Source organism: Sphaeramia orbicularis, chromosome 6, assembly GCF_902148855.1.
Source record: "Sphaeramia orbicularis chromosome 6, fSphaOr1.1, whole genome shotgun sequence".
In the NCBI taxonomy this organism is placed as follows: domain Eukaryota; kingdom Metazoa; phylum Chordata; class Actinopteri; order Kurtiformes; family Apogonidae; genus Sphaeramia; species Sphaeramia orbicularis.
The window spans coordinates 56,846,304-56,870,670 of NC_043962.1; the positions used below are offsets into that span (position 1 = coordinate 56,846,304).

The following is a 24,367-nucleotide window of genomic DNA, read 5'->3' on the forward strand; positions in this document are numbered from 1 at the left end:
CTTTAAATTCTTCTCCTCTTTCATCCGTCTCCATGTTCCTACATCATCTCCTACAGATCCTTGTTTTGTTTCTCACTTTGTCACTTTGACATATTTGGAATAATCAGAGTCCTTTTAGGTTTCTTCAGGTCAGACATGTATGATCAGAAATGTTCAGCTGCAGCTCAGTGGAACTGCCAACCTGGATGAACAAAGGTACTGACTCTGTGATTGGCAGACAGGTGATGGGCGGAGCCTCGGACCAAAACACACAATGACATCATAAACATCATTTAGAGGCTGACACTGAGCTTTAAATGTGAATATTGTGTCTGGACTACTACTGTCAGTGAGATCAGGATTTAAATGAACAGGATTCCTTCATGTCTGGGACAGTCAGGGTCATTTTAGAACGACTGAGAACAGAACTCCTACAGACTGCACCTTTAACAATAAAATGTGAATAACCTGAACAAATATGAAAAACCTGAAATGTCTAAAAAAAATTTAGAAAAAGTGTAATTTTAATAATATTCTGCTAGTTATTAAATGTTTTGTGCCTTTGTAGATCCAATCTGTAATGCACTTATTTTTCAGATGAAATTTCAATGTTTTCAGGTTATTCACATCTTTTTTTATTTGGATAGTTTGTAAATGTAAACATTTTCACAATTTAATGTTATTTGCACTAAAACAAAGAAAACAATGTGGAGTTGTCATTATTTATAGGCTGTTATGCTACTGTTTTCCTGGTGCGGCCCACTGTGAATATGGAACTGGAGCTAAAATAGTTGGACAGTCCTGGTCTAGTTACTGCAGCTGAATATGAACTGGAAGGATTTAAAGTGACTGTAGCAGAAGAAGAGGACGTGCAGATGGACTGGACCCAGACTGAACAGTTCAGTGTGTGGACATTAACCAGATTAACTGGCATGAGGAAGATCACCGGCATGGAGCAGCAGGGTGGGCCACTGACTGACGGATGCCAGGACCTGGCTGACAGCCTGAATTTATTTGGAACAGATTTGACGGTGCCACCCCATCCTGTCCGCTGCCTAGGGTGTAGGCCGTCCCATTTTTGGGACTTCTTTTCCGATCAAGCTCTTAATTTGACCAGTTAATCTCTTATATATTAGTAACTCCCCAAAAAAATTTCAGTCTAATCCGTAAAGTTTTAGACCCCCCCCCATCGCCATCTTTAGGGTGCCCGTCAGCCGAGTGCAGAAAACCCATTTTTCAGTGGAAAATCCTGCATTTGTCGGTTAGTTCTGCCATATTTGCTCATGCAGATGTCATATTAGAGGTTTTGGGCGATGCTACTGTCGTTTATGAAGGTCTAAAATCATGTACAGGTCAAAGTCACATGGTCTTAGACAAGGTCAAGGTCATTTTAACACTGACAAATGGGTCAAATCACAGGTTGTTGCTGATTTCTTTCTTGCCTAGTCTTATTTCAGATCTGCACTCAGGGCTTTGACTGGAGAACATCTGATCCTACATTACCCATCTGGTACCCTCCCTTTTCTTCAGTTCAGCAGGTACCGACAAATGCAGGATTTTCCATTGAAACATGGGTTTTCTGCACTCAGCTGACGGGCACCCTAAAGATGGAGGTGGGGGGGGTCTAAAACTTTACGGATTGGGCCCAAATTTTTTTGGGAGTTACTAATATATAAGAGATTAACTGGTCAAATTAAGAGCTTGATTGGAGAAGAAGTCCCAAAAATGGGACGCCCCCCCCCCCAAGCTCATTCTCCACCTCACCCAGAACTTTTCAGTCATTTCAGGTCAAGACAGAACTTACAGACTGAAATGGGGAAAAGCAGCTGGACCTGATGGGATCAGCCCCAGACTGCTGCAGATCTGTTCCAGTCAGCTCTGTGGAATCCTCACACACCTCTTCAACCTCAGTCTGCAGTTACAGAAGATCCCTGTCCTGTGGAAGACATCTTGTCTTGTTCCTGTCCCAAAAAAGAGACATCCAAATGACTGTAATGACTCCAGGCCTGTAGCCCTCTCCTCACACATAATGAAGACACTTGAAAGGCTGGTCCTGTCCTGTTTCAGACCCAGTGTGAGGATGTACCTGGATCCTCTACAGTCTGCATACCAGCCTAACATGGGTGTGGATGATGCTCTCATCCACATGTTCCAGAGGGCCCATGTACACCTGGACATCTCTGATGCACCTGTGAGGATCAGGTTGTTTGACTTTTCAAGTGCCTTCAACACGATCCAGCCGGGGCTGGGTGACTACCTGACCTGCAGACCACAGTATGTGCGACTGCAGAACTGTGTCTCAGGAAAGGTCCTGTGCAACACTGGAGCGCCACAAGGAACTGTTCTGTCCCCCTTCCTCTTCACACTGTTCACATCTGACTTCCAGTCCAACTCAGACAGCTGCTTACTTCAGAAATGTTCTGATGACTCAGCGGTTGTCGGTTGTATCAGAGGAGAGGGGGAGGGGCAGTACAGGAGCCTGGTCAAGGACTTTGTTAACTGGTGTGACCTCAACCACCTTCAACTCAACATTTTCAAGACCAAGGAAATGGTTTTGGATTTTAGGAGGAAGACACAAACAGACTGAACAAACTGATGAACAAAGTCAGCTCCATCATTGGGACTGGACTGGACCCAGATCAGCAGGTGGATGGGCTGACAACGCTCAGGAAGCTGGACTCTATTTTGAGGAATGCATCTCACCCACTTCACCACCTTAAGGTGTTCAGGGAGAGCACCTTCAGCCACACAGACACCCCCACCCCACCCCCCACCCCCCGGGGTCCAGGACTGAACACAGTAGGAGGTCCTTCCTGCCGGCTGCTATTAAACTTTTTAATATTGCTGTGCAATAAATTATTGTATGTTGTGCATACTATAGGTGTTTTATTGTATTATTTTACATTACTTTTATTGTACATATTATATATTTTGGCTAAAATGTACTTTGGGGGTCAAATAAGAGGCCATTTTTGTCAAAAAAAAAAAAAGTTGTAAGACATGCATGTGTTGCTGTGTGTAAATAATGCTAATCCATTCTTTATTAGGAATAAACTTCTAGACTTCCTATTGCTAATTGTGCTCTTCTTCATAAATGTTGGTATTGTGGATCTAAAACAATCCCAGCTGACACAAAAACACTAAATGTGTCAGTGGACGGATGTGACATGGTTGTTGTGGATCCCATCATACTGATGCTCTGCAGCCATGTCAGCGTTTACACTAATGATCCCTGTGCAAAAACTAGGAGCACTATTATTTATTGGATAGTTTAGCATCAGACTAAAGAGGAAAGAACAATATAGAATTGTTCTTTGTGTCTAAAAATGCTTCTTATTGTAAAAGTGTTGATGTAAACAGTGCTGTGTGCCATTCTTCATGTATGTATTGGTGGAACAGAAGCAGGATGGATCAGCACCATACTCCAGATTGAACCTGTACAAATAAAACATGTGATATGGAGGAGAGAATCTGGGAAGAAAAACTGGGGAATCTGAAAGAATAGAAGATTTGTTTTTCAGGTAAATTCAGTTCAAATAGAACTTGGCCATTTGTGACATGAAAATATAGCATTAATTGTGCTGAAATGGCTCATTTTTGAGCTGAAAACATAGTTCATATGAGCATCAACATGTTGAACAGAACTGAAATCCTGTCCATTTGAACAACTGTCATTTACCAACACAAAGTTCCTTTGGATTCACTGAGACTGATTTAATATGAACACAGACACAAAGAAGAGCTGTGAGCACATGTGAGCTGTAGTAACCAAACAATTTGGATCAATAAAGTATCTATCTATCTATCTATCTATCTATCTATCTATCTATCTATCTATCTATCTATCTATCTATCTATCTATCTATCTATCTATCTATCTATCTATCTATCTATCTATCTATCTATCTATCTATCTATCTATCTATCTATCTATCTATCTATCTATCTATCTATCATCTGTGTCTATCCAGCAGGAGGCACCGTTCAGCTGGGAACACAGAGCTTTACACCCTCATGTTCGAAGGTTTTTATCATTTCAACAGGGACAGTTTCATTCATTCAATTAAACAGTTGTTTTACTGAAGGGAAAACAGCAGATTCTCACATTTCAGACGCTGAAACATGTGAAATGAAGGTGTTCTGGCTCTAAAAATGTTTCCTCCGTCGTTACATCTGAAGTCACTCCTCTGCTGTTTCATGGATGGAGGCACTAATTATTCTGAGGTGAACCTTCCACACACAAACGCCCAAACAAAAGCTCCAGTTGTTTTCTTTACAGACTCAGAATAACTTTTCAAAGAGCGGATCAGAACCGCAGAACCCGGACACACATGATAACCAGGACCAGTCTGTAAACAGTTTTAAAGAATGAAACCGAATGAAAACATGAAACAAATGAACAAAGACAAACAGATGATGATGATGATGATGATGATGATGATGATGATGATGAGTCCACATCTGCTTATCTCCTCTGGATCCAGGTCTCACACTGAACCCGGTCCAGGTCTGATGCTGGACCACAGAGTCCACCAGTGTCTGCTTAAAGCCTCCTGACAGCGAAAAGCAGATGAGGATAATCCTGCAGACAGATGTGAAGAGACACATGGAAGAGGCCATCTGAGCCCCTAGATCCGGATTAGAGAGAGGGAAGTGTTAACAGGGTCTAAGAGGGACTGAGGAGGACCAGATCAGCGGACCATAGACCCACTACAGACCATAGACCCACTACAGACCAGAGGATGGTCAGTGTCTGCAAACTTAGGAGGTCTGGAGGACATGGACGCTTTACTGTCATCCATGAAACTTCCATTCACTCTGACACAGACCGGACTAAGACCAGATATAGACCGGACCCAGACCAGATATAGACCGGATATAGACTGGGCCCAGACCAGATATAGACCAGATATAGACCAGATACAGACTGGACCCTGACCAGATATAGACCAGATATAGACCAGATACAGACTGGACTCAAATCAGATATAGACCAGACTCAGACCAGACTCAGACCAGATATAGACCAGATATAGACTGGACTAAGACCAGATATAGACCATATATAGACCGGACTAAGACCAGACTCAGACCAGATATAGACTGGACTCAGACCAGATATAGACCAGATATAGACCGGGCCCAGACCAGATATGGACCAGATATAGACCAGATACAGACTGGACTCAGACCAGATATAGACCAGACTCAGACCAAGATATAGACCAGATATAGACCGGACTCAGACCAGATATAGACCGGACTCAGACCAGATATAGACTGGACTAAGATCAGATATAGACCGGACCCAGACCAGACTCAGACCAGATATAGACCAGATATAGACTGGACTAAGACCAGATATAGACCGGATATAGACCAGATACAGACTAGACTCAAACCAGATATAGACCAGACTCAGACCAGATATAGACTGGACTAAGATCAGATATAGACCGGACCCAGACCAGACTCAGACCAGATATAGACTGGACTAAGATCAGATATAGACCGGACCCAGACCAGACTCAGACCAGATATAGACCAGATATAGACTGGACTAAGACCAGATATAGACCGGACTAAGACCAAACTCAGACCAGATATAGACTGGACTCAGACCAGATACAGACCAGATATACACCGGGCCCAGACCAGATATAGACCGGATATAGACCAGATACAGACTGGACTCAGACCAGATATAGACCAGATATAGACCAGATACAGACTGGACTCAAATCAGATATAGACCAGACTCAGACCAGACTCAGACCAGATATAGACCAGATATAGACTGGACTAAGACCAGATATAGACCAGATATAGACCGGACTAAGACCAGACTCAGACCAGATATAGACTGGACTCAGACCAGATATAGACCAGATATAGACCGGGCCCAGACCAGATATAGACCAGATACAGACTGGACTCAGACCAGATATAGACCAGACTCAGACCAAGATATAGACCAGATATAGACCGGACTCAGACCAGACTCAGACCAGATATAGACCGGACTCAGACCAGATATAGACCGGACTCAGACCAGATATAGACTGGACTCAGACTGGACTCAGGCCGGTCTCAGACCGGACTCAAACCAGACTCAGACCAGATTCAGACCAGACTCAGACCAGACTAGGACCAGAATAGAATAGAAAGATCAGATCAGATCAGATCAGATCAGATCAGTGAAGTTAAGATCAGATCAGACTTGATCCGACCGTGGGGAAACTTCACAGTTAACAGCAGCACATACACCTGGCCAGTTCATAGAAAGACAGGTAGAAAAACCACAAACGAGAAAACTAAAATACAGACATGCACCAGTGGTTCAGAGACACAGATAGAACCAGGCTGAAGGTTCTGGATCTGATGGACCTGATCCTCTGGTTACCTCCATCAGCTTCTTAATCAGTAGTTTTTACATGGTACGTTCCAGCGTGAAACAGGACACAGGACTGATGAGTCTGGAACACGATGATGAACTGATGGGACATTTGGACATAACTGGGACCACTTCAGGGACGTCCCTCCACAGCTTCTGGACGTGTCACTGTGATTTAAAGGCCGAGTACGCAGAGGTTAGATTTCCAACCCACTGTGCCCCTGAACGCTAACTGGTCCTGACAGGAAACGCTCCCGTGCACAGGTTAAAGCTCTGCACAGATATTAAGAAATATGTGAAGACAGAGAACAGAACAGAGCAGAGCGTCCACGTTCATGAGAAGAAAAGCAGCTCCTCTGAAACACACGCCTCTAACGTCCACTTTAGGGCGGCACCATTTGGACCAAAAAGAAAATCCAGATTTTTTCCTCTAAAAACTCAATTTTCGATTTTTGGGCAAAACTACAAGACAACAGAAGTCAGCATGTCGTTTTTGTGAGCAGCCCGCAGTATAAGGCCCACCTCCTACCTCAAATCTGTGATGGTATCAGTGATGGCCCACAGAAGAGACACAATGTAAGTCAGTGACATGCATCAGTCATGGGTGCGTGGACCACGTAATATGAGTGAACGCCATGCGGTTCTGTTTAAACTGGGGGATCCATGCTTGAAACCACAGCTTACACTGGCATCACCTATCACAAATTTAACGTCCGTGGTCATTACACGAACTTCTGTGAAAGACCTCTGTCAGTTAGGAGGAGGAGTCTACAGTGGCCCACAGGCATGCGGTCTTCTTCTTCTTCTGTGGTGCTGCTGACTGTGCACTTAACAGTAACATGACGTGGATTCATTGTGACGGTCAGTTATAGAGATCAGCAGCATCTGACATGAAGGACAGACTGAAAACACAGACCACAGACCCTGAAGGACAGACTGAACCAAGTCCAGCAGATAAACAGGTCCGTCTGACATCTGCCTTCAACCCTTTGGCTTTCATCCACATTCACTGAACAGGAGTTTGTCACATTTGGATCAAATGTGGGAGATTCAGACAAACTAAACGCAAAGATTTGATTTACTTTGTCTGCACTAATGATCACATGAGCATCTTCATGAACATATCATATCATCTTGTATCATATCGTATCATGTCACATCCTATCATATCGTATTGTGTCATATCATATCATATAATCTCGTATCATATCTTGTATCGCATCATTGCATATCGTATTGTATCATGTCATATCATATAATCTCGTATCATATCTTGTATCGCATCATTGCATATCATATTGTATCATGTCATATCATATCGTACCATATCATATCATATCTTGTATCGAATCATGGCATATCGTATCGCATCGTATCGTGTCATATCATATCATCTCATATTGTATCGTATCATATCATGTCATCTCATCTCGTATCGTGTCACATCATATCACATCATTTTGTGTCGTATCATGTCATATGTATCATATGGTATCATATCATATATAATTTCGTATCATATCATATATCATAGGGTATCATAAGCTATCATATCGTATCGTATCGTATCATCAGGGTGTGATTCCCCGACTGGTTTTTACATCCCTTCTTCTGCTCAATGAATTTCATCCTGGGGGGGGGGGGGGGGGATGTGTGTGTGTGTGTGTGTGTGTGTGTGTGGAGTCAACCACCCGGTGTAAATACCATCAGGTTGTGTCAGTTTTCTTCCACCTATTTCCTACATCACTGACACTAACGTTCACCTGAACCCAACTGTCGCAGTCTTAGAATTCACAAACGTCCCCATGCACTGGGGCACTGTAACGGGGGGGGGGGGACAAATTTATGGGGTCCAGCATTTGTGTGTCCAGTGGATACAGGTTGGAAGTTGTGAAAATTTCATGTATGATCGTTGAAAGTATGTAAAGTTTCACTATTGTTTCACATCAGCGTTAGTTACATTAGTTACGGGATACACACCCCCACGTATATAACTGCTGCCGCCACCCCCCCCACCCTGCATATCATGTCATATCATGTCATATCATGTCATATCATCTTGTATCATATCATATCATCTTGTATCATATCATGTCATATGTATCATATGGAATCATATTACATCCTATCGTATCATATATGGTATCATACAGTACATCCTCGTGCGGCTGCTGTTCCAGTTGCCGTTGTAAAAGTGCAGCTGCTGTTAATACTTGAACGCACACGTCATCTTCATCTGTTTCTGCTGGAAACAGACGGTTCCTCTGAACGGAGTCAGATGTTGGAATGAACAGTTGGATGGTGTGAAATATTCAGTTTGGAACCACAGCTACTTTTATTTGACTTATCAAAGTTCACTGTGAATAAAAAAATAAACTTTCACCTCTGTCTAGTGATGTGATGATTTTAACCCTTAAAGACCCAAACGTCCACCTTTAACCCTTACAGACCCAAACGTCCACCTTTAACCCTTACAGACCCAAACGTCCACCTTTAACCCTTACAGACCCAAACGTCCACCTTTAACCCTTACAGACCCAAACGTCCACCTTTAACCCTTACAGACCCAAACGTCCACCTTTAACCCTTACAGACCCAAACGTCCACCTTTAACCCTTACAGACCCAAACGTCCCCCTTTAACCCTTAAACACCCAAACGTCCACCTTTAACCCTTACAGACCCAAACGTCCTCCTTTAACCCTTACAGACCCAAACGTCCACCTTTAACCCTTAAAGACCCAAACGTCCTCCTTTAACCCTTAAACACCCAAACGTCCACCTTTAACCCTTACAGACCCAAACGTCCACCTTTAACCCTTACAGACCCAAACGTCCACCTTTAACCCTTAAACACCCAAACGTCCACCTTTAACCCTTACAGACCCAAACGTCCACCTTTAACCCTTACAGACCCAAACGTCCACCTTTAACCCTTAAACACCCAAATGTCCACCTTTAACCCTTACAGACCCAAACGTCCTCCTTTAACCCTTAAACACCCAAACGTCCACCTTTAACCCTTAAACACCCAAACGTCCACCTTTAACCCTTACAGACCCAAACGTCCACCTTTAACCCTTACAGACCCAAACGTCCTCCTTTAACCCTTTAAGACCCAAACGTCCACCTTTAACCCTTACAGACCCAAACGTCCACCTTTAACTCTTACTGACCCAAACGTCCACCTTTAACCCTTACAGACCCAAACGTCCACCTTTAACCCTTACTGACCCAAACATCCACCTTTAACCCTCACAGACCCAAACGTCCACCTTTAACCCTTACAGACCCAAACGTCCACCTTTAACCCTTGCAGACCCAAACGTCCTCCTTTAACCCTTTAAGACCCAAACGTCCACCTTTAACCCTTACAGACCCAAACGTCCACCTTTAACCCTTAAACACCCAAACGTCCACCTTTAACCCTTACAGACCCAAACGTCCACCTTTAACCCTTACAGACCCAAACGTCCACCTTTAACCCTTACAGACCCAAACGTCCACCTTTAACCCTTAAACACCCAAACGTCCTCCTTTAACCCTTAAACACCCAAACGTCCACCTTTAACCCTTACAGACCCAAACGTCCTCCTTTAACCCTTAAACACCCAAACGTCCACCTTTAACCCTTAAACACCCAAACGTCCACCTTTAACCCTTACAGACCCAAACGTCCACCTTTAACCCTTACAGACCCAAACGTCCTCCTTTAACCCTTTAAGACCCAAACGTCCACCTTTAACCCTTACAGACCCAAACGTCCACCTTTAACCCTTACTGACCCAAACGTCCACCTTTAACCCTCACAGACCCAAACGTCCACCTTTAACCCTTACTGACCCAAACGTCCACCTTTAACCCTTAAAGACCCAAACGTCCACCTTTAACCCTTTAAGACCCAAACGTCCTCCTTTAACCCTTTAAGACCCAAACGTCCACCTTTAACCCTTACAGACCCAAACGTCCTCCTTTAACCCTTTAAGACCCAAACGTCCACCTTTAACCCTTACAGACCCAAACGTCCACCTTTAACCCTTACTGACCCAAACGTCCACCTTTAACCCTCACAGACCCAAACGTCCACCTTTAACCCTTACTGACCCAAACGTCCACCTTTAACCCTTACAGACCCAAACGTCCACCTTTAACCCTTTAAGACCCAAACGTCCTCCTTTAACCCTTTAAGACCCAAACGTCCACCTTTAACCCTTACTGACCCAAACGTCCACCTTTAACCCTCACAGACCCAAACGTCCACCTTTAACCCTTACTGACCCAAACATCCACCTTTAACCCTTACAGACCCAAACGTCCACCTTTAACCCTTACAGACCCAAACGTCCACCTTTAACCCTTACAGACCCAAACGTCCTCCTTTAACCCTTACAGACCCAAACGTCCACCTTTAACCCTTGCAGACCCAAACGTCCACCTTTAACCCTTACAGACCCAAATGTCCTCCTTTAACCCTTTAAGACCCAAACGTCCACCTTTAACCCTTACAGACCCAAACGTCCACCTTTAACCCTCACAGACCCAAACGTCCACCTTTAACCCTCACAGACCCAAACGTCCACCTTTAACCCTCATAGACCCAAACGTCCACCTTTAACCCTTACTGACCCAAACGTCCACCTTTAACCCTTACAGACCCAAACGTCCACCTTTAACCCTTACAGACCCAAACGTCCACCTTTAACCCTTACAGACCCAAACGTCCTCCTTTAACCCTTTAAGACCCAAACGTCCACCTTTAACCCTTACAGACCCAAACGTCCACCTTTAACCCTTACTGACCCAAACGTCCACCTTTAACCCTTAAAGACCCAAACGTCCACCTTTAACCCTTACAGACCCAAACGTCCACCTTTAACCCTTACTGACCCAAACGTCCACCTTTAACCCTTACAGACCCAAACGTCCACCTTTAACCCTTACAGACCCAAACGTCCACCTTTAACCCTCACAGACCCAAACGTCCACCTTTAACCCTCACAGACCCAAACGTCCACCTTTAACCCTTACTGACCCAAACGTCCACCTTTAACCCTTACAGACCCAAACGTCCACCTTTAACCCTTAAGACCCAAACGTCCCCTTTAACCCTTACACCCAAACGTCCACCTTTAACCCTTACAGACCCAAACGTCCACCTTTAACCCTCACGACCCAAACGTCCACCTTTAACCCTTACACCCAAACGTCCACCTTTAACCCTCACAGACCCAAACGTCCACCTTTAACCCTTAGACCCAAACGTCCACCTTTAACCCTTACAGACCCAAACGTCCACCTTTAACCCTTACGACCCAAACGTCCACCTTTAACCCTACAGACCCAAACGTCCACCTTTAACCCTCATAGACCCAAACGTCCACCTTTAACCCTTACTGACCCAAACGTCCACCTTAACCCTTAAGACCCAAACGTCCACCTTTAACCATCAGACCCAAACGTCCACCTTTAACCCTTACAGACCCAAACGTCCACCTTTAACCCTTACTGACCCAAACGTCCACCTATAACCCTTACAGACCCAAACGTCCACCTTTAACCCTCACAGACCCAAACGTCCACCTTTAACCCTTAAAGACCCAAACGTCCACCTTTAACCCTTACAGACCCAAACGTCCACCTTTAACCCTTACTGACCCAAACGTCCACCTTTAACCCTTACAGACCCAAACGTCCACCTTTAACCCTTACAGACCCAAACGTCCACCTTTAACCCTTACAGACCCAAACGTCCACCTTTAACCCTCACAGACCCAAACGTCCACCTTTAACCCTCATAGACCCAAACGTCCACCTTTAACCCTTACAGACCCAAACGTCCACCTTTAACCCTTACAGACCCAAACGTCCACCTTTAACCCTTACAGACCCAAACGTCCACCTTTAACCCTTACAGACCCAAACGTCCACCTTTAACCCTTACAGACCCAAACGTCCACCTTTAACCCTTCACTGACCCAAACGTCCACCTTTAACCCTCACAGACCCAAACGTCCACCTTTAACCCTCATAGACCCAAACGTCCACCTTTAACCCTTACAGACCCAAACGTCCACCTTTAACCCTTACAGACCCAAACGTCCACCTTTAACCCTTAAAGACCCAAACGTCCTCCTTTAACCCTTACAGACCCAAACGTCCACCTTTAACCCTCACAGACCCAAACGTCCACCTTTAACCCTTACAGACCCAAACGTCCACCTTTAACCCTTACAGACCCAAACGTCCACCTTTAACCCTTACAGACCCAAACGTCCACCTTTAACCCTTACAGACCCAAACGTCCACCTTTAACCCTCATAGACCCAAACGTCCACCTTTAACCCTTACAGACCCAAACGTCCACCTTTAACCCTTACAGACCCAAACGTCCACCTTTAACCCTTACAGACCCAAACGTCCACCTTTAACCCTTAAACACCCAAACGTCCACCTTTAACCCTTACAGACCCAAACGTCCACCTTTAACCCTTACAGACCCAAACGTCCACCTTTAACCCTTACAGACCCAAACGTCCACCTTTAACCCTTACAGACCCAAACGTCCACCTTTAACCCTTACAGACCCAAACGTCCACCTTTAACCCTTACAGACCCAAACGTCCTCCTTTAACCCTTACAGACCCAAACGTCCACCTTTAACCCTTACAGACCCAAACGTCCACCTTTAACCCTTACAGACCCAAACGTCCACCTTTAACCCTTAAAAACCCAAACGTCCACCTTTAACCCTTACAGACCCAAACGTCCACCTTTAACCCTTAAAAACCCAAACGTCCACCTTTAACCCTTACAGACCCAAACGTCCACCTTTAACCAGAACCACCTACTGATCTAAACTGTTTAATACCTGTCAATCCACTAATCCTATCAATCCATGTCATTGATCCAACTCCAGGGGTTTTACTGGTGAATCAATGTTGTAGAAGATGATGGTGTTTCCACAGTAACTACAGAGCCTCTGAACGTCCAAATATGGTCATATCTGATGACCATGAAAAGATGAAGAACTGTATTTTACACCAATTATTGACATGGATTGATAGGATAAGTGGATCAACAGGAATTAAACAGTTTAGATCACAGGTGTCAAACGTGGCCCAGGGGCCAAATCTGGTTTACATTTACATGTATTGATAGGATTAAACAGTTTCTATCAGTAAATGGTTTTGGTCGATGGTGCATGTTTGGGTCTTTATTGGTTAATGATAGATTTGAATGAAAAAAAAACACTTTTTCTTCAGTTTTCTCTGTTTTTGATATAATAACCCTCAACTTTACTCTGAGCTTTTATGAACATCTAAATCAGGAGTGTCATTTTCTTTCAGGTTCCACATTCAGCCAAATTTGATCTCCAGTGGGCTGGACCAGTAGAATAATATCATAATAGCCTATAAATAACGACAACTCCAAATTTTTTAGTGCAAAAAATAACATTAGATGATGAAACTATTTCAATCCAAAACAAAAAAGATGTGAATAACTGAAAAAAACTGAAAATTCTGAAGAAAAACAAGTACAATTTTATCAATATTATGCCTCCAAAAACTCCAACTCCAAAAAAACAAGATTAAATTACGAAATCATTTACATTTTACAAACTATCCAAACAAAAAAGATGTGAATAAGCTGAAAAAACTGAAGTTTCTGGAGAAAAATGAGAAGAAATAATAAGAAAACTTTGATCAATATTCTGCCTCAACTTATGATTTCTACATGTGCATTACAGATCAGATCTACCAAGACACAAAACAGGCAGAATATTGTTCAAATTACACATAGTTTTCTTTAGACATTCCAGGTTGTTCATATCTGTTCAGGTTATTGACTTTTAATTGTTAAAGGATATCAGAATTTAATGTTTGTTGCAATAAATCAAAGAGAAAAAATTGGTGTTGCTATTATTTATAGGCATAATGTTATTTTATTTTTTCACATTAAACCAAGAAGAACATTTGGAGTCATTATTTCTAGGTTATTATGCTGTTATTTTCAAATTTGACGCTCTTGACTGTTAATATCTTCTGCACTTTGCAAAGTCATCCCGCGGACCGAATATGGCCCCCGGGACGCATGTTTGACACCTGTGATCTAAATGATCAATGAATTAAATATAGGAAAATACCTGATTTTCACTGAAAACATGCAAAATACAGAGGATCGAATTATAATCATTTGTAACAAATCTCTTTAGAAAGGTTAAATAGAGAGAAAAATCCATTTGAGAACTGAAATAAAAGTAGCACTGGGTCTTTATGGGTTAATTCATTGTGTGATCCACTTTTCCATGGGATTCTAACCGAGCTGCTGGTTGGACTTCTGAACTCTGACCTGAATTTAGTCTGAATGGCACAGATGAAAACAGAACTCTACAGCAAAAACATACATCTTCCACACTGTGTGACATTAATCTAACACCTCAGATTTCTAATAGATACTGTGTAAATATTCAACAGAACAACACACCATCACACAGTCTAAACCTGAGGAAAACCTGAGGAAACCTGAGGAAACCTGCTTCTAGTTTGGTTGGAGCGTCTGTTACAGAACATACGCACACATTATCACCACACCACAAACCCACTGACTCACTTTTATTACTACGACACATTTCAGCAACATGAGGCGACTTAGCCCTTCCACAGACCGACATAAAACATGAAATTCCCAATGAATTCTATAATCTATAATCCATTATTGATTTATAATCCCAGGCAGATTAGCCGACATTCCACCAGGGTTTTTTTGTTTCCTAGACTAGATGCAGCAGAAAAAAACAGTTTCTGGGTCAACTAGAATAAAACTGGTACACTGTAAAAAAAAAAAAAAAAAAAAGAAAAAAACAATCTGTAATTTAACAGAATTTTCACTGTTTATTCTACAGATTTTTCCTGTATTTTTAAGATACAGGAAAATATCAATGAAATGACAAAAAGAGACTGTGATTATACATGGCAAATGTAAAATAACATGAAAAAAATGTAACTGTGAATAACCAAAAAATTTCCTTTTTTTTTTAAAGAAATTTTTTTCTTTTTTTCACAGAAAAACAGTTAAAATACGTTTACAAATGTATCGTAATTTCACAAATATTTCTTTTCTATTTATGAGATCAAACTGTTCATTTAAAATTTAATGCTGTAAAAAAATAAATAAATAAAACCAGATAAAATTACTGACAATTAACCGTAAAAGAAGTATTTGTTCTGTAAGTTGAACCAGACTTGTTTGTTAATTAACAAATATCTTGGGTAATTACAGGAGGTTTCACAACAAAAATGTTAAATAAATGTATTTTTGTGAATGTATAACATGTATAAGCACTGATAAACTGTCCAAATACAGTTTTTATCAGTGGATTGGACAACTGAGTCTCACTGAAAATTATTTATATATATATTTATAGGGAATTGGATTGTTTTAATACATGAAAATATTCTTTATTAAACATTAAAAAGTCAAAAAATATGCAAAATCTCATGTAAAGTTGGGGTAAAAAACTGTATTTTAATTTTTGAAAATTACCGTATTTTAATGAGATGGTTATTTTCCGTTATTTTACAGTATTTTTTCGGCACCCCTGCTGCCAGAATAATACCATTTATTTACTTTTTTTTTTTTTTTTTTTTTTTTTTACAGTATATGTGGTGATGGTGAGTTTCTATAATCCATACTCCCATCTTCATATTAACCCTTTAAAGACCAAAACATCCACCATCGACCGAAACCATCTACTGATCTAAACTGTTTAATTCCTGCTGATCCACTAATCCTATCAATCCATGTCAATAACTGGTGCAAAATACAGTTCTTCATCTTTTCGTGGTCATCAGATATGACCATATTTGGACATTCAGAGGCTCTGTAGTTACCGTGGAAACACCGTCATCTTCTACAACATTGATTCACCAGTAAAACCCATGGAGTTGGATCAGTGACAGTGGATGGACACACTGGGTTTATGTTCAAATGTGTTGTTAAAGATAGATTTAACTGAAAAAGTCCAAATTTCTTTAGTTTTCTTTGTTTCTGATATAATAACCCTCAACTTTACTCTGAGCTTTAATGAACATCTACATGATTAGTGAATTAAATATGAGAAAATACATGATTTACACTGAAAAGAGAAGAGATTCAGGTGAATAATCACAGAAAGTCTTACAGATTCACGATACTTAGGCTATGACTCAGGTTTTACAGATCTGATGATAAACTGGTGACGAAAATCATACGTAGCTTTAAGGAACAGGACGGTAACATGTTAAACCGTCTCATCTTCCTGAGAATTCAGTGAGCTTGAATGTGAACTGTCAGTAGTTCTGCTGTTTCATCGTCTGTCCAGTTTTGTCTCATTTAAAGACTCATCAGTCATCAGAGTTAGTTAAGGTTCCACTCATCGACCTCAAACCACCTGAAGGTTCTACACATGTAGGTTTGGATCCAGCAGTTAATCTGCATCCATTTACTCATGATGTCTGATGGACATGTACTGTATGTTGAAGTGTTTCAGGCTGGACATACATCAGATTTACTGTGAATAAAACACAATGTTGTGTTTCAGTTTAGCTGCGACTGAAAAGTCTGATCAAACATGACTGACGCGGATCCCAAAACCCAGAACCTGTACTCCTGCTCTACGACAGGAAACCCAACGCCGTCACACAAGGACAGAAACATGTTCCACTTCCTTTGAATGTGAATGGCAGCACATGGATGAGCAGACGACTGAATGGAAACAAACCAAACATGAACTCTGAACTGACTCGAAACAGAAGAAACATGAAACATCTGGAGACGACGTTCAGAGAAAGGATCCCATCATAAACTGAAACTGAACCAGACGAGTAAATATCCTCTCTAATTTCTGACAAACATCCACACCACACCAACACAGACCAGTTGTATTTTAGTGCTTTGTCTGCTCTTACCTCCAGAACAGGCCCCGCCCCCAGTATGGTCTGCTCCACCCCACTGGCGAACCCCTTCTGGCTGAGCGCCGTCAGGTGATGGATGAGGAAGTTGGTGCTCTGGGTTTTTCCTGATCCGCTCTCTCCAGAGATGACGATGCACTGGTTTCTCCTTCGTTGCAGCATGGCGTGATAGGCGACGTCGGCCACGGCGTAGATGTGTGGCTCCAGCTTCCCCAGCGTGTGGTTGTCGTACAGTTTGACGTACTTGGGGTTGTAGATCGGCAGGAACTGGAACGGGTTGACGACGATCAGAATACTGCCCACGTACGTGTAGATCTTCTCCTGCCTGAAGCGAGATCGCAGGCTGTCCAACAGAGCGCGCTCAGTGAGCTCCGGCAGAGCGCACAGGTCGGCCGGAGGGTCGGTCCCCGCCGGCTGAGGCAGGAAACCCCGTTCCACCAGGCGGCGGCGCTCCTCCGTCACCCTCAGCCACATCTGCAGGCTGCCGCCGTAGTGGATGGACCCGTCCAGGTTCTTCTCCCGCAGCAGGAAGCGGTAGTCGTCTCCGCTGCCGCCTCGGTTCTCCAGAGCGTTTCGGGGCCACAGCATCATCCTCTGGACCGGACAGTCTCCGGGGTTCAGGATCCACTCCTCGCCGCCGAACTCTTTGACCTCGGCTAACACGTAGACCTTGGTCCGGTCCAGGTGCAGGCGGTCGATCAGGACGTCGATGACTTCGGCAGCGCTGGTGTTCTTGCAGGCGCTGACGGGGCAGTAGATGGTGCCCTCGGACAGAGCGCCCGGGTAAACCCGCACGGTGAACTCCTGATCCTCCAAACGCCGCCGCATGCTGCCACCAGCGGCGGCCACGTTGGCGCTGCCTGCATAGCTACAGCCGCCATCTTGTAAGCTCATGGTGACGTAGCAGGTCCCATCAGCACCGCGGTGTCAGCCCAAAGGACGGAGTCAGGACATCTCAACTAAAGGAGAAGAAGAGGACAGGAAGACGGTCAAAGACGGAGACCAGGTCATACAACAAACAACAAACAACAGGTTTTACCCAGAAATTCCACAGGAGAGCTGATGCTGCGTTCCAGTCCTCCCATAACTGGTGTTTTTCCATCCTACTGGTGTAAATGCACTGGAATGTTCAGTCAAACCTGGGACTTCCACCCGTGAACTCGTACTAGATCCATGTTCTCCAGTTCAGAGTTCTGACATCACGTAGCAATGGCACCCCCCCCCCCCCATGGATGTGGTGTTTATGCGATTGTTTATTAAAACAAGGTATTGCTCTGATGTTATTTATCTGTAAATGTTCTGCATAATCAGCAGCTGCTCTAGCGTTACCTAGTTTTCAGTTCATGGAGTGCAAGAATAAATGTAAACAGCTTCTCTTGCCTTATGCACCGTTCTTCCTCCTCCGTTTCCCTCAAATAATAAAGGAGCAAACACCTTTGGTGATAGAAATGACTATAAATGAACATAACGTACAGTCCACCATGCTGGTTTGTTTACATCTAACTCCCACAATTCCTTGCACTCAGGCAGTTTGGTGTGACTTGCCTGGAACGTTACAAAGTCGTGAGTCGTGGTTTGAAGTCGTGACATACAGGCTGAAAAAACGGCCCTGAACGCAGCATGAGGATCAGGAACAATCTGAGGATCTGTCAGTGGTTCCAGCCTTTTTTAAACTCATGACCCCATTTTGACATCGCAAATTTCAGGTGACCCCATCTGAATTCCAGGTGACCCCACGTGGGGTCCTGACCCCAAGGTTGAAACACACTGCTCTATGTGTTGAAAATATATGTGGTTTGATTCAGTTACAGACTCTGAATCCTCATTCTCCTCTTTTCTACTATTTCACTGTTTCCAAAGATTTCATTCATTCACTTTTCACAGAAGAAGGTCATGAAGTGTTTCACAACAAAAAAGACATCAAATCAAATGTTCTGATGTTAGTTGTGAACTAACAGAATCTGAACATTTGAACAGGATCTGAAACTGGAATGTCTGTAAAACAGAATTTCAGTTTGAACACAAGAACATTTTGTGATAGAACATTAGATCCTGTTGGGATCAAATACAAATGTGTTTAGTATTTGTGCAGATTTCTGGTGGAATTCCATTCTTCAAGGAAATAATCATTAAAAAAAAAAAGAAATAAACAAAAAATTACCTTTTTAACAGTGTCATGAAATATCATGATATATCGTATCGTGATCCTAGTATTGTGATTTATGTCATATCACCAGATTCTTGCCAATGTACAGCCCTACCCCTGATGTAGAGCATATTGTTAATTGAAATACATTAAAGTTATCTGTGCAGAATAGGGATGTAGCCATATGAAAATTTCATAGCACGATTATTGTGACCAAAATTCTCACAGTTATCATTATTATCGCAGTATTGTTGAAACTGTGCTCAAAATGTTCAAAAAGTACTAACACACACACTGAAATAATTTAACCAAGTTGTATTTAAAAAGAAAAAAAAACAAATAAAATAATTGGTACAATGTCCCTTCTGTGTCAGAAACATTCAAATATTAACCCTTAGTGGTCTGAGCCTATTCTGTCTGTTTTTCAGTCCTTTTGGTTTGGCCTTTATATACTATAGAAACAAATGTTTACTATACCCATGTTTGGATCTGTTTTTTCAGCACAACTTCATCTATATCATCTGTCTATTATTTTTTCACTTTAACCTACTATAAAAACACAAAAGGACAAAAAAAAACACTAAAATATATAAAATCCAATTTGAAAAATGTATATAATTTATTGCATAAATAACACACAGATGCTTAACGAACCTTTTCAAAGACTTTAAAAGTGAATATTGGTTCCAAATATTAGGTATAGAAAATTAAAATTGTAATAAATTAAAACTATACTCAAATATTTGACATAAAAGCAGATCTTTACATAGGGTTTTCTCCGGAAAAAATGCAGTAATTAAACACAGTTATCATGAGAATTAGAATTTAAACGGCAATACTAACTGTCTGCAATCTTACCGTGGTTTATCGTTATACCGGTAATCGCTCCATCCCTAGTGCAGAAATACCTAAAAACTACATGTTTTTGTGTGACCACATCATCTGAACATTATCAGTCTTAATTTCTGTGTTCAACCCGGCCCAGGTCAGAGCGTCTCTAATGGACCCATCTGTTCACTGATTCTTCTGTTTCCAACCCTTTCCTCATCTGCCGCCGCCTTTATTCTGGGATGTGTGTGTGCAGATCAATACTGGTCTCTGTTTCATACACTGACGTCCACGTCTTTCACCGTTTACTGATCGATACTCAGAGCATCTTCGGTTTAATCTGTGAACGTTAGAGCAAAGGCTTGGGTAGAGGAGTCAGAAGGTAAATACTGTATGAGACGGTCCTCAGTGGTCTGGATGGAAAACACCAGGACGCATTAAAGTCCAGCTCCTTTAACCCGGATCTGAAAAGTCTGTTGTGTCTCTGTGTGACTCAGTTAAACCCTAAGGACTCCGGACTGATGAACGTCTCATCAATAATTACTGAGCTCTAATGACTGGAAGGACCACAAGGTTTAGGAGGAACAAAGAACAGCAGCTCCAGTATATTTATACACATTTAGATTCACATTTAGAGACCCGATTCTGTTGATTCACACTTATGAACAACTTCAACATGTTCCAACACTTCAACCATCAGGGTCATCCGAAGACTAAAGTGTGTGAAAATCAGTATTTAATGTAGAGATTTAATGTAGCATCAACACAAAGGACTACATTTAACTTCTGTTGTTTAATATCTTTTACGCAGGTTTTTGTTTTTTTTTACCTTTCAAACCCCAGATTTACAGTAAAAGCACTAAAGGTCAGGAGTAAACACATATTCATTATGTTCACGAACAGAAATAAGAGCAAAGCACAGGTTTATATGTTAAACTTCCATTCTTATAGAAGGTCTTCATTAATGAAACTGTGGTGAAGTCATTTATTACATGTATTAACCTCCTCAGACCCAGCTATGGTTTTCTGTCCACATTTATGGACAAGAGTTTCACAACTTCATACAAAAATAAAGAAAAGAAAACTGTCCACCACAAAGGACATTCCATCGAAATTTTAAAAACTGCATGTGAAAAAACTGTTGCATCATGATGTTTCCAATAAAGGCAATTATTTAATAAAAACAAAACAAGCTGGTACTTTTCAGACATTTCCTGGGTCTCTGGGGGTTAATAAAAAGGATAATTAACAACAATAAATAGATCATGATTGGATACAGCTTGATGAGAAGTGACAGCTCCCTCCTTCTTTGAACATTTTTAAAACTAAAAGTGTGAACACTCAGCGGGTTCCTGTCACTTCAGCTTCAGGTTGATGAAAACGCAGACCAGTTCAACAGTTAAACCTAATGGTTCCAGACCACAGCGTCTACAAACAACACAAAGACAGAGTTCTGTAGAAAACTGAGACCAGGACCAGGAGTGGACGATCTGAGGAAACATCAGCCATGTGTCAGTGAACCAAGGCAGGAGGTCTGAGTTCGACAGTGGTGGGGACATGAAAGTGCTCCAAGGCAGCACTCCTGAAAGTTGATGGTTTTTTTTGCATTTGCAATCGTAATTTCACGTCATGTCGAGCTGAACAAACGAGCAAAAAATCAGACCGATGGCCCTGTATCTTAGCGGCCAAATTAAAAGCTGTGTTAAATGTATCCAGATCCATTTATTCTCCCCCAGTTCTGTGTATTTATTCTATTACAGAAATAGTCCATGTTTTGCTCATATTCAATCAGATCTGTAAAAAATTCAAATTCACACTTGATATCATTGATACTGATTTATTGGATCAATCCACTTCCTATCTGTTAGAATGGGAACATTTGTCAAAGTGGCACCAAATCCAGAATCAGATCCGGATCCAAATAATTTCACTAACTTTTGTTGACATCATCGTACAGAAGCTGTAGACCAAGTCTGAAGTCAATCAGAACTGGAGTTTCAGAGAAGAAGACGATTGAAATGTTTTCCCCATAAGAGCCCATGTTAAATTTTGCGTCAGTTCCAGATCCAGAAGAAGATCCTGATCAGCATGTGGACATTATGTTCTGGTCATCTCCCCATCAGGGCTGGACTGGAGACATTTACACTGGAGATCATTTAGATTTACTGAGTTACTGCATCCATCCACTTCCTGTCTGTTATAATGGGGACATTTTTCAAAGTGGCACCAAATCCAGAATCAGATCCAGATCCAAATAATTTCACTAACTTTTGTTGACATCATCATACAGAAGCTGTAGACCAAGTTTGAAGTCAATCAGAATTGTAGTTTCGGAGAAGAAGACGATTGAAAGTTTTGTAACGGACGACAGACGACGACAGACGCCACATGACGACAGTAGCTAACAGCCTGTCAGCCGCTAAGCTAACAGTCCCAGTCAGAAAAAAAACAGTAACTGACATGTTTATAATGCAGATCTGAATATTTACAGACAACACAAGAATTTAATGCAGTCTGCAAAGTTATTCTAATGACAAACATATGCATTATTATTGAACCTCAACTGGGAATTTAGAGCCTCCCCTCCTCTACCTCCTCTACCTCCTCCTTCTTCTCCTCCTCTACCTCCTCTACCTCCTCTACCTCCTCTACCTCCTCCTTCTTCTCCTCCTCTACCTCCTCCTTCTTCTCCTCCTCTACCTCCTCTACCTCCTCCTTCTTCTCCTCCTCTACCTCCTCTATCTCCTCCTTCTTCTCCTCCTCTACCTCCTCTATCTCCTCCTTCTTCTCCTCCTCTACCTCCTCCTTCTTCTCCTCCTCTATCTCCTCCTTCTTCTCCTCCTCTACCTCCTCTACCTCCTCCTTCTTCTCCTCCTCTACCTCCTCTATCTCCTCCTTCTTCTCCTCTACCTCCTCTATCTCCTCCTTCTTCTCCTCCTCTACCTCCTCTATCTCCTCCTTCTTCTCCTCCTCTACCTCCTCCTTCTTCTCCTCCTCTACCTCCTCTATCTCCTCCTTCTTCTCCTCCTCTACCTCCTCTATCTCCTCCTTCTTCTCCTCCTCTACCTCCTCCTTCTTCTCCTCCTCTATCTCCTCTATCTCCTCCTTCTTCTCCTCCTCTACCTCCTCTACCTCCTCCTTCTTCTCCTCCTCTACCTCCTCCTTCTTCTCCTCCTCTATCTCCTCCTTCTTCTCCTCCTCTATCTCCTCCTTCTTCTCCTCCTCTACCTCCTCCTTCTTCTCCTCCCTACCTCCTCTACCTGCTCCTTCTTCTCCTCCTCTATCTCCTCCTTCTTCTCCTCCTCTACCTCCTCCTTCTTCTCCTCCTCTACCTCCTCCTTCTTCTCCTCTTCTACCTCCTCTACTTCTTCTCCTTCTTCTCCTCCTCTACCTCCTCCTTCCTCTCCTCCTCTACCTCTCCTGCTTCTCCTCCTCGATCTCCTCCTTCTTCTCCTCCTCTACCCTGCTCCTTCTTCTCCTCCTCTACCTCCTCCTTCTTCTCCTCCTCTATCTCCTCCTTCTTCTGCCTCCTCTACGCTGAATCTCCTCCTCTATCTCCTCCTCTACTCTCCTCTATAGCCTCCTCCTTCTTCTCCTCCTCTACCTCTCCTTCTCTCCCTCTATCCTCTCCTTCTTCTCCTCCTCTACCTCCTCCTTCTTCTCCTCCTCTACTCCTCCGCTATCTCCTCCTTCTTCTCCCCTCTACTTGCTCCGCTTCTCCTCCTTCTCCTCCGCTACTCTCCTTCTCTCCTCCTCTACCTCCTCGTCCTCCTCCTTACCTCCTCCTTCTTCTCCTCCTCTACCTCCTCCTTCGTGCTCCTCCTCTACCTGCCCTTCTTCTCCTCCTCTATCTCCTCTCTCTCCTTCTTCTCCTCCTCTACCTCCTCCTTCTTCTCCTCCTCTATCTCCTCTATCTCCTCCTTCTTCTCCTCCTCTACCTCCCTACCTCCTCCTTCTTCCTCCCCTCTACCTCCTCCTTCTTCTCCTCCTCTATCTCCTCCTTCTTCTCCTCCTCTGCCTCCTCCTTCTTCTCCTCCTCTATCTCCTCCTTCTTCTCCTCCTCTACCTCCTC

The 24,367-nt window shown here is 42.8% G+C and overlaps 1 protein-coding gene across 1 annotated transcript in view; it reads right to left on the reverse strand.

Annotated features, from left to right (window-relative positions):
- Window positions 1-24,367, reverse strand: part of myo9ab (myosin IXAb) — a 128,031-nt gene that overhangs the window by 83,379 nt on the left and 20,285 nt on the right. Inside the window, exon 2 of the mRNA XM_030135647.1 lies at window positions 17,319-18,280. Coding sequence (XP_029991507.1) covers window positions 17,319-18,215 — 897 coding nt within the window. The 5' untranslated portion in view covers window positions 18,216-18,280. The remainder of the gene's footprint in view (window positions 1-17,318; window positions 18,281-24,367) is intronic.